Source organism: Lactuca virosa, chromosome 7, assembly GCF_052849685.1.
Source record: "Lactuca virosa cultivar CGN04683 chromosome 7, Lactuca_virosa_CGN04683_v6, whole genome shotgun sequence".
Lineage (NCBI taxonomy): Eukaryota > Viridiplantae > Streptophyta > Magnoliopsida > Asterales > Asteraceae > Lactuca > Lactuca virosa.
This window is the reverse complement of record NC_136432.1, coordinates 133,512,791-133,524,376: the sequence shown is the minus strand read 5'-3', so window position 1 is coordinate 133,524,376 and position 11,586 is coordinate 133,512,791. Positions and strand designations below refer to the sequence as shown.

General features: G+C 37.6%; 1 protein-coding gene across 1 annotated transcript; it reads right to left on the bottom strand.

The window, feature by feature from the left end:
* Nucleotides 1–4,144: 4,144 nt before the first annotated feature.
* LOC145127160 (uncharacterized) lies at nucleotides 4,145–5,026 on the bottom strand. The gene has a single exon (XM_079062409.1). It carries the CDS (start codon nucleotides 5,021–5,023, stop codon nucleotides 4,145–4,147), a length of 879 nt encoding a protein of 292 aa, XP_078918535.1. The 5' UTR covers nucleotides 5,024–5,026.
* Nucleotides 5,027–11,586: the final 6,560 nt, after the last annotated feature.

Sequence of the window (11,586 nt, the reverse complement as noted above, 5' to 3'; positions counted from 1 at the left end):
CAGTTCTAATACCGTATTTAAACGTTTAGAAATCTGAACACATAAAGTTTCCAGATCCGGTCGGCAACAGACCATAGATCCGATCATACATTTAGCATCATAAAGCATCATAAATCATTTAGAACATAAAAGTATGTTAGGCATTTTCCCTAAATTAGCTAGTGCTTGTGTCTATTCGGTTGTATTACCTAAATTTTATTAGACACACTCCTCACGATCATCGCTTAGCATTCTAAGTTTAAGTCTAGAAATAAATCCTTATTCCTAGTTCGCTTAAACTATTGCTCTGATACCAACTGTGACATCCCCATTTTCACGCCAAAAAATACCAATTTTGTTTATGCTTTATAAAAATTAGAGTACCCTTTTTAATAAAAATGTTGCGGAATTTGTTCCCAGAAAAACATGATAAATACGTTGTCAAGGCATTTCCGAAGAAATGTATTTTATTCGTTTGAAAACAATGGGATGTCATCGTCAATACAGAAACATAAGCATAAACAGAACTTACATTCATTTTCACTAGTGATTTATATCTCCTTAATCTCTCAGTGTAATGTAACTTCATATCGACACGTGTGATTCAAATAAACTGAGTGGGTCAGGTTGGGAAACCTGGTGAGTACATAGGGTTTTCAACCCACAATAATATAATTATTATGTTTAAACATCAAAAAATCAACCCAATTACCCATCCACATTATCTTCCTTACTCTTAAGGGTCTACCCTAAGAGTCATCTATCCTGCATTCATTCATTTCGAAGTCCCTTACTTCCAGGGTTTATAAGACAGGCACTAATTCCATAGCTGCCAATGCACTAAATCCATAGCTTGCTAAAGTTCATTCATATGGTACTAAATCCATAGCTACCAGTGTAGGTACTTAGTCCATAGCTACCAACGTTTATTTAACAGGCACTAAGTCCATAGCTACGAACACCTAACAGGTACTAAGTCCATAGCCACACGTGTTTACCTAATAGGTACTAAGTCCATAGCTACCAGTGTTTGTCCAATAGGCACTAAGTCCATAGCTACCGATGTTATTTATTAGGCACTAAGTCTATAGCTGTCAATGTTTACTCACATCATCTTTTATCTCTCATTATTCATCTACCCATGTCATACCCAACATATTTGTAGATATAAAATACATATATATATATATATATATATATATATATATATATATATATATATTTTACATCATTTTAAAACATGTATAAAATCATTCTTCCAGCATAGACAACAAGTATTCAGATAGTATGCACACATAGCACGTAATTTATATAAAATACTTCATATCTATATGTAAGATGAAAGTAACTATGCACTCACCTGATAAGGTGGTCACTCGGTACTCCGACAGCGCTTCGTTAATCTTAAAACAATTTCCCTCGGAAAAAACCTAGTATCATTACCACTAGAGTTTAGTCTAACGTTAACCGTGACTAACTAATAGTCTAGCTATTATTAATATTATATAAGCGCTAAACAACACTCTTATATAACTCATAATAATAGCCCAAATAATTATTTTAAGGTCCTAATAATGTTACTATATTAAAACATAAGCTATACTAAAGATAGGGTAGGCATAACTCACTTACAACGGGTTTTTCGCAAAACCGGGCTTCGCTGGAGCAGAGTTTCTGAGCCAAAAGGCTCTTTTCTCGGGGCTTCGGGAGCCTCGGGGCTTCCTTTGAGTGCTAGGGGGTTTACCTAGACTTTAGGGGGGGGGGGGGGGTTAGGGAGCTTAGAGAGAGAGAGTATAGAGAGAGAAAGAAGAGGGTTGAGGGGTGAGGAAATGAGGGAACCCTGCGCTCTTATTTATAGGCTGAATTCCTGATGGACTCGCTGAGTCGGTCCACTGAATCGCCGAGTCAGTGCCATGTGTCATCATCTGATGGCTTTCCTTGGAGAGAAAGCAACGGCTATGATCGCGCCACGTTACCCAAACTCGCACAGCACCCTCCCGACTTAGAAAAATCATAACTCTCGCATACGAGCTCCGTTTTCGACGTTCTTTTTTTCCATTCGTAGGTAAAAATAAGATCTACAACTTTCGTTTAGACTCCGTCGGCTAATTGTCGACCGATCTTAATTTTAACAGTAGGAGGAGATTAGACTGTTAAATGACCGTGAAAAATTCGTATCTCCTTCATACGGACTCCGTTTTCGTCTGTCTTTTTACCGTTGAGTTCCAATTAATGAGATCTTCAACTCTCATTTAGGTCGCGTAAGCCAAAAACCGCTCAAACTAAAATTCGAGTTTCGGGTCGTGCACTGCTATGTCAAATCTTAGAAAATTCATAACTTTCTCATACGAAGTCAGATTTAGGCGTTCTTTTTATGGACGCTCTCGGTTTAACATATTCTAAAACTTTTGTTTAGATTTCTAAGGCTAAAAATCCCTCTATCATAAATCCATTATTTACGTTTTCCGGTGCCGTGCCAGTTTTGCCGTAAAACTTCGACGTGCCATAACTTCTTCGTTATAACTCGGATTTCGGCGTTCTTTATATGTACGAAACCCTTGATACATATTCTACAACTTGGTTAAGATTATTTATTCTAAATAATATTTTGTCTAAAAGTCGTTTTCGACCCCTATTATCTCTAAATTGACTAGCCCGGATCTACGGGCGTTACATCGTCCTAGCAGATGTCGTAGACGCCATGTAGGACGTCCTGGCGTCCTTCATGTGTTTTAATGGCTTTCTGTCATCCTTGATTTGCACTTGAAAATGGACTAAAACGGGTACGCGTCCTAGGGGGCGTCTTAGACGCGTTCTAGGAAGTCGTTCATTTTTTGTGCGTCTTTTAGTGATGAAAACCGTAGAATCAGCAAAAACGCAAAACATGAAAGTTGTAGGAAATTTTGCCTAGTTTCCGAAACTTCTTCCTTCATGTTAATCGGAGCTCCAGATCTTGAGATATTATTAAAACATTGAAGAGTGGTCAAATTTCTCAGCACCATTTTTCTTCATTCATCTAGCAATTCGTCTCCCATACTTGTTAGCTTCATTTTACTCGTTTTTTTTGCGGGTTCCGCCCACTTTAGCACTAAGTATTTACCTGCATATGAAGTTCAACAACTCATCAAATTAGTGCCATTCTTGTACAATTATACATAAATTCAATAGAATTACAAAATTTTAATACATTATAAAATGGACTTATCATCTTCCTCCTTGGATCTACACCACAACTGCTGCTCTTTTCTCCCAATCACAATGTCCTCTTTCTCTCTCGGCTTAAGCAAAAACACGCCATAAAAGGATTTAGGGTTTGGTGGGTCTTTTAAGGCCAAAATTTCTGAATTGGTTGGATTTTTAGGGAGGATTGAGTTGAAAAGTATAGAGTAACCACAGTGGTCCAAGGTTAGTGAAAAAAATCGAGAAGAAGGAAGATAGAAAGAAAGGAAGAAAGAAAAAGAGAACCGAGAAATTTTACCTGCTGTAGCCGATCCCACAACCAAATTCTTCTTCTTGCTTGTCCTTTCCTGCCTTGTCTTCCTCCTTGGATCGATACCACAGCTGCTGCTCTTTTCTCCCGATCACAATCTCCTCTTTCTCTCTTGGCTTAAGCAAAAACATGCCATAAAGGGATTTAGAGCTTGGTGGGTCTGTTAGACTACCCCCATTAGCAACCCAACCCAACCCAACTTTTCTAATAAAAAACTAATTTTTCTCTCTTCCACCTATACAACCCAATCCAATCTAATTTTTAACACCCATTAGCAACCCAATCCAAACCCATTTTTATTTAAAAAATATAACTTAATTTAATTTTTCTTTTACTAAAAACTACTAGAAATATTAAAAATAATTTTTTTATTTTGAAACAAATAAATTATTTATTTTAAACGTAAAATTAAATAAAAATAGATAAAAAAAAATATTTTACATTCATGAAACATACTTAATAAAATAGATAAAATAAGTTACAAATACAGAAGATGAAAACTACTAAATTATTCTTAAGTGCTGAATTTTTTCCATATATGCTCAATCAATTCGTTTTTAGAGCGTTATGAGTTTCTCTATTGCGAACTTGCGCTCTGTTGGTCATATAACGGGATAGATCTCCAATTCGTTGAGTAGAGTATTCAAAAGATTCTTTGTCTTCTGTAGTTATAAATTATGATGGATCATAATAATGAAGGTATGTGTGTCGTTCATCCTCAACTATCATATTATGAATAATGATACATTCAGTCATAATTTTCCCCATCATATATTTGTCCCACACAAGACAAGGGCGATGAAGAAAAGCAAAACGAGCTTGTAAAACTCCAAATGCTCGTTTAACATCTTTTCTAGCCACCTCTTGATGTTCAGCGAACAACTTGTGTTTTCGAAGTTGTGGAGAACTTATTGACTTGACAAAGGCAGCCCATGAAGGATATATGTCATCAGTGAGATAATAATCCATATTATTTTCTCGATCATTCACAGTGTAACTCACCTTTGGTGCTCGACCTTCCAAGACATCATCAAAAATAGGAGATATTTGGAGGACGTTAATGTCATTGCACGAAACTGGTGTTCCGAAGAATGCATGCCATATCCATAAGTCATACGATGCAACAACTTCCAAAATTATTGTTGTCTTACCGCTTCTACCTGCATATTGTCCAGCCCAAGCGGTGGGGCAGTTTTTCCATTCCCAGTGCATGCAATCAATACTGCCTACCATACCTAGAAATTCACGTTCTTCTCCAACATGGAGCAGTCGTGCCAAATCATCTCTATTGGGACTTCTAAGGTACTCTTCACGAAAGCATGAAATGACACCTTCCACAAACGTTACAAGAGCATCCCTTGTCAGAGTCTCACTCATTCTCAAATATTCATCAAGTGCATCTGCTGATGTCCCATATGCCAACACCCTCATAGTTGCAGTACATTTCTGTATTGGTGAAAAACCTTGTCTGCCTGTGGCATCACGTCTTTGTTGAAAATATTGGTCATTGGCTGTAGCAGCTTCCACTATGTGGAGAAATAGTGGTTTTCGCATTCAAAATCTACCACAGAGTTTTGCTTCACCATATGTTGGGTTGTCAACAAACTAGTCTTTCATCAAACATGCCTCACCCTGCTCACGTTCCCGATCACAATACCTCCTTCTTGCTCTAGGATAATCTCTTACACTTATGTTTGGCATGCCTATGAGTAACTCACTCATGATAACATCAAGTTGTCGATTTTGTTGAACAACTCGTGCTTCCCATTCATCATATTCATTCACATTCGATGAATCGGAACCATCTGATGAGTTTGCATTATGAGACATTTTTCAAAGAGATTAGAAATGAAGAATTAGATGTGGGTATGAAAATATGTAAGTGTTATACTCTATTAATATAGGAAGAATAATTATTTTTGTTTGTTTTTTCCAATTTTTAAATAAAGATAATGTTAAAATAGTTTATCAAGATAAAATCCAAGGATCCTATAAAAAGACGACACGTCACATAATCTTATACACATAAGATAATGAAGGATTTTCTCAATGATAAGATTATACTGACAACTCTGCATTCAATAAAGATGATAATGACAACTATGTATTCAATAAAAGTATACTGGAAATGAGTGGTGTCTCCGAAAGATGATAATGAAAACTGTGTATTCAGTAAAGATGATAATGACAAATCTACATTCAATAAAATATATTACAAATACATTATAAGCATGAGATACAAATACATAATAAAATATCTTACAAATACATTAAAAGCATGAGATACAAATACAAAATAAAATATCTTACAAATACACTAAAACATACACTAAATTGCAATTAGTTTCCATAAAACTTAGACATTAGAAAATGTTTCATGTTTTCTTCTTCAGATGACAAGTGCTCCTTTTGTAGGAGTGTGTTCAAATGCAAACTCTGAATCTTCACTAGCTCCCTTTCATATGTTTTTTACTCCCTTTGTTGATCCAAGTCGAGTCTTTTTTTCATGACTTCTACTTCACTATCTCTACTAAGCCTCATTGCACGAAGTTCTGCAAAAACTTCATTAGAAGACTTACTTTTTTCTTTTCTGTTAGCAGCATCTCTACCCGTTGGACGTTTAGTTGTTGAACCAGTAATATTTGCCCCTTCTGTGTTGGATTGGACACAATACTCCCCTTCTTCAGAAGACCCTGATCTCTTTGTGCTACCACCACTTTCTTTGTAACACCCCAAATTTTTTTAAACTTTAATATGCTATGGTTTAAAAAAAAACATTCGGGTGTTAACCTGTTGGATAAGGTGTCTAAGTCCATAACTACTTCTGGTATGTACTTGACTCGATTTGGCATGGTCCATTTGGGTTGCATGGCATCATGCATATGGATAGACTAAAATGAGAGAAATAACACTTATGGTTTATTAATATATTATAAGTTCTAATATATTAATATTATTATTTAATTAGTATTGATCAAGAATTAATTTGGAATTAATTAAGTGATCAAAAGAAGACTAATTAAATATATGGGTTGATTGTGTAAATCATCCATACTTGTATAGTGGGCTAATGCTCCATGGATTATCAAGTTGGGCTAAAACCCATAGGATGCTCCATGGTGGTTATAGAACTCATGGGTCATGGAAATGAAAAGTCATGACAATTAGGGTTTACATGGTGTAACCCTTATTGTAACACACTATATAAGCCTCATGTTATTCACCAAAATTGACTACTATGCATGCAATTGAGGGCTAGCCGATTTCAAGAAGTGTGACATTTCTCTCAAGTTTATTCCAAGTGCATTTGGTGTTGTGTGAGACATTTGAAGCATCACACTTGAGGTGCTAGGCTCACAATGTTTTCAAGGAATCAAATCAACTACAAGGTATGTAATTCTAGTTATACTTTATGTTTAAAAGTTCCCCATGTATGCTAGATAGGATTTTGAACCTTGGAAAAAAGTATTTTGCATGTATCATAGTCAAACATGATGGGTTTTCAGCATTCTAACACTCCTATGGTGTACATGCAACCCTAGAAACCTTGGATCTATGTTTGACCAAGATACATGCAAATAATTATTTTTCCAAGGTTCTTATCCTAACTAGCATGGAATGGGGTACTTGAATCAAATAAAACTAGTAGAATTACTTACCTTGTAGTAGTAGTTGATTGCTTGGAGTTTGAGAGCCTAGCACCAATAATGTGGATGCCTCAAATGGAAGTCACAAATCACCACAAACTTGGAAACTTGAGAGAATAGTCACAAACTTCTTGAAATCGGCCCTCTTAGTTTACACACATCAACTAGTGCAATTTCAAGAACCAAAGCCTCCTTTATATAGTGTGGTGGATTAGGGTTACATCCATGTAAACCCTAATACCCATGTCTTTTCATTTCCATGAGATCCATGGGTTAAAGCTCCATGGAGTATCCATGGACTTTCCATGCAAGCCTAGCCCATTCCAAATAAGCATTAGCCCACACTATATAAATACAAGAGCCCATATTTAATTAGTCATACTTTTGATCTCTAAATTAATTCTAAATTAATTATAGATCAACACTAATTAAATAATATGATTTTATATTAATATATTAGAACTTATAATATATTAATAAATCATAACTGATACTATTCTCAAAAGATTATCCGTAAATTGTTCGGGTGAAGTGCAACCCAAATGGACCATGCCGGGTCGGGTCAAGTACATACCAAATATAGTTATGGACTTAGACACTATCTCCAACAGTCTCCCACTTGGATAAGTCTAATAACTATAGTTGCAAGTATGACTTCAGGAACCGATCAGCAATCGTAGCTCTTAAAACTCTGTTGAACTATGAAGCGTCATTTTAGATAAGTGATCATATAATCCTCTGTTCTAGATATCAGCCGGACAAATACATGGAACATGGTCTTGCTTATTGTCCAGCATTTGTTTCCCGATTTCCGATTTGTTTGACATAGAACTTAACTGAACACATCAATTTAGTTCTGACCGGGCCCGGTACACAGGTCAAAACAAAATCATCGAGGGGCCCAGATATCGCTTCTAATCCTAGAAGGAACAGATAAACTTCGACTCATATGTTTGCTCTACTACTTGTTGAACTACACACAAAGGGACGGTTTATAAAATCGAGTTACCAATGCGTTTTCGTGCAATCAATGCATAACCAACTCATAGGCAACAAATCATATCTCTAGGTTTGAAGACTTATATGATATTACCGTCTCACGATCACTCGAGATAAATTCCATGAAGTGATACAAGTGAGCGTGGGTTGAATCCAATACTCAGAACTTATGAGCACTCATGAGTGCTGTAGCCCCGCTTTGTCTAACATCTTAGACCTCTACAAGCCAACCCATGACAGTCTTGATTCATATCTACTTCCAACATATGACCGACTGTGGAGAGTTTGAATAATATGATATAAACCATAACATAATTATTCTGGAAGTCAAAACATGCAAAAAGAAATAATAGTAAACGATTGACAAGAGATAGCAACACTTTACTCATAAATAACAACTTTTATTTATCATCAAATGTCAATTACATTTTACAAATTTCAAGATTATCTAACTACTAAAACTAATATCATCCTTCAGCCCTATGCTCAGAGCATGCTGGAGATGCTTAGCCCGAGTCAGTCCCTTCGTGAGGGGATCTGCTGGGTTCTCATCCGATGATACCCTCTTTTCCACGAGGATTCCTTATTCTATTCGATGTTTGATGAGGTGATATTTTCTGTCAGTATGTCTGGATCTCCCATGATCTCTTGGTTCCTTGGCTAAGGCAACCGCACTATTGCTGTCACAGAAAATCTCCATTGGCTCCTTTATAGCTGGTACAACTCCAAGGTCTCCGATGAAGTTCTTTAGCCATATAGCCTCCTTTGCTGCCTCGCTTGCTGCTACATACTCTGATTCACAAGTGGAATCAACCACTGTCTCCTGCTTGGAACTTTTCCAAGTAATTGCCCCTCCGTTTAGAGTAAAGACCCAGCCCGACTGAGAGCGGAAATTATCCCTATCAGTCTGAAAGCTAGCATCACTGTACCCTACAACTCTCAAGTCCTCACTGCCACCGAGGGTAAGGACCCAGTCCTTAGTCCTCCGTAGGTACTTGAGGATATTCTTTACCACAGTCTAGTGTGCCTTGCCAGGGTTTCCCTGATACCTGCTAACCATGCTCAAAGCAAAGGCTACATCAGGTCGAGTACACGTCATAGCATACATGATCGATCCTACAGCTGAAGCATAAGGCATTCGACTCATTTCTGCTATCTCAGCCTCAGTACTAGGGCTTTGTGTCTTACTCAATCTGGCGTTACTCTGGATGGGTAACTCTCCTTTCTTGGAGTTATGCATGTTGAACCTTTTCAACACTTTGTCCACATAGGTGCTTTGACTAAGTCCAATTAGTCTTTTACTCCTGTTTCTCAAAATCCTTATCCCTAGGATATAGGCAGCTTCTCCAAGGTCCTTCATAGCGAAACACTTCCCAAGCCAGGACTTTACTTCCTGCAGGGTTGGGATGTCATTTCCTATGAGTAGTATGTCATCCACATACAATACCAAAAAGCTGACTATACTCCCACTAGCATTGATATAGACACAAGATTCATCTTCACTCCTTGAAAAGCCAAATTCTTTGACTTTGTCATCAAAGCAAAGATTCCATCTGCGAGGTGCCTGTGTTAATCCATAAATGGATTTCTCGAGCTTACACACTCTACTGGGGTACTCTATACTGACAAAACCCTCTGGCTGAACCATGTAAACATCTTCAGCCAACTTTCCATTAAGGAAAGCGGTTTTGACATCCATTTGCCATATTTCATAATCATGAAATCAGCAATGGCTAACAGAACCCTAATAGACTTAATCTTGGCCACTGGTGAAAAGGTCTCATCATAATTAACTCCCGGAGTTTGAGAATAACCCTTTGCAACCAGTCGTGCCTTTTAAGTGTGTACATTACCATCCATGTCGGTCTTCTTCTTGAAGATCCATTTGCACCCAACTATCTTACGATCAGGTACATTGTCAACCAAGTTCCAAACTTGATTGTCATACATGGACTGTATCTCGCTATCCATAGCCTCTTCCCATTTAGCAGCCTCAGGGCCTGCCATGGCTTCCGTGTAGCTGTTAGGCTCATCCAGATTTACCAGTGTGTTATCACTGATAAGTGTCTCACCTTCTGCAGTAATATGAAAACCATAATAATGCTCAGGTGCATTCCTAACTCTGGTGGAACGCCTCAGAGGTATAGATTCTTCAGTCGGCTCAACAGGAGTTTCCTCCTCAGGTTGAGGGCTAGGGTTTGAGGTTCCTTCACCACTTGACTCTTGAATTTCCTCAAGGTCAATTTTCCTCCCACTGTCTCCTTGGCTCATGAAAATACACCTTTCGCTTCGGGGTTCGAGCTTATCGCGAGTCTCGCGTCTCACGAAAGCCTCGCAACCCCAAATCTTGATGTGGTCTAGATTGGAAACTTTTCCAGTCCACACCTCGTGAGGTGTTTTGGCAACCTTCTTTATAGGGACTAGATTAAGGATATGGGCGGCAGTCTCTAAGGCATACCCCCAAAATGAGATTGGTAGCGAAGTTCGACTCATCATGGAACGAACCATGTCCAATAAGGTCCGATTGCGCCTCTCAGCTACACCATTCAACTGTGGTGTCCTAGGAGGTGTCAATTGTGAGACAATCCCACATTCCTTAAGATAGTCAAGGAACTCAGTACTAAGATACTCACCACCACGATCGGATCGAAGCATCTTAATGTTCCTGCCCAACTGATTCTCCACTTCTTGCTTAAACTCTTTGAATTTCTCAAAGGTTTCTGACTTATGCTTGATTAGGTAGACATATCCATATCTACTAAAATCATCAGTAAAAGTCACATAGAACCGATTAGCATCTCTTGTGGCGGTTCTGAAGGGTCCACACACATCCGTGTGTATGAGGTCCAACAAACCTTCACCCCTAGCACAAGTGCCAGTAAAAGGTGACTTTGTCATTTTACCAAGCAAACAAGATTCAGAACTATCATCTGACTTTAGGTCAAATGACTCCAAGAATCCATCCTTTTGGAGTTGGCCTATGCGTTTCTTGCTTACATGTCCAAGACGACAATACCATAAGGATGCTTTATCTAAGCTAGTGGAAGAGTTAATACACAATACATTATTTCCTAGATTATCTACAACAGATACAGTTTCATACACGCCATCACAAGGTAATGCTTTAAAATAAAGAACATTATTAAAGAAAGCATCAATACTACCATTATTATTATCAAAATAAAAGGTAAAACCCTGTTTATACAATGCATGAAAGGAAATAACATTTATTGCCATTTCTGGCGAATAATAACATTTATTTAAATCTAATGTAAACCCACTATATAGCACTAAGGAATAAACTCCTATCTTGGTGACAGGTGAAGCTTTCCTGTTTCCCATGATCAATTTTATCTTTCCCTGCTCCACATTATCACTTCTTTTTAGTCCCTGCAAATCACAACATATGTGAATACCACAACTTGTATCAAGGACCCAAGACTTAGAATGAGGTGAGTTATTAGACAATAT

Excerpts from the sequence above, each read along its gene's own strand:
- LOC145127160 (XM_079062409.1), bottom strand. The coding sequence starts at position 5,023 with ATGCGAAAACCACTATTTCTCCACATAGTGGAAGCTGCTACAGCCAAT.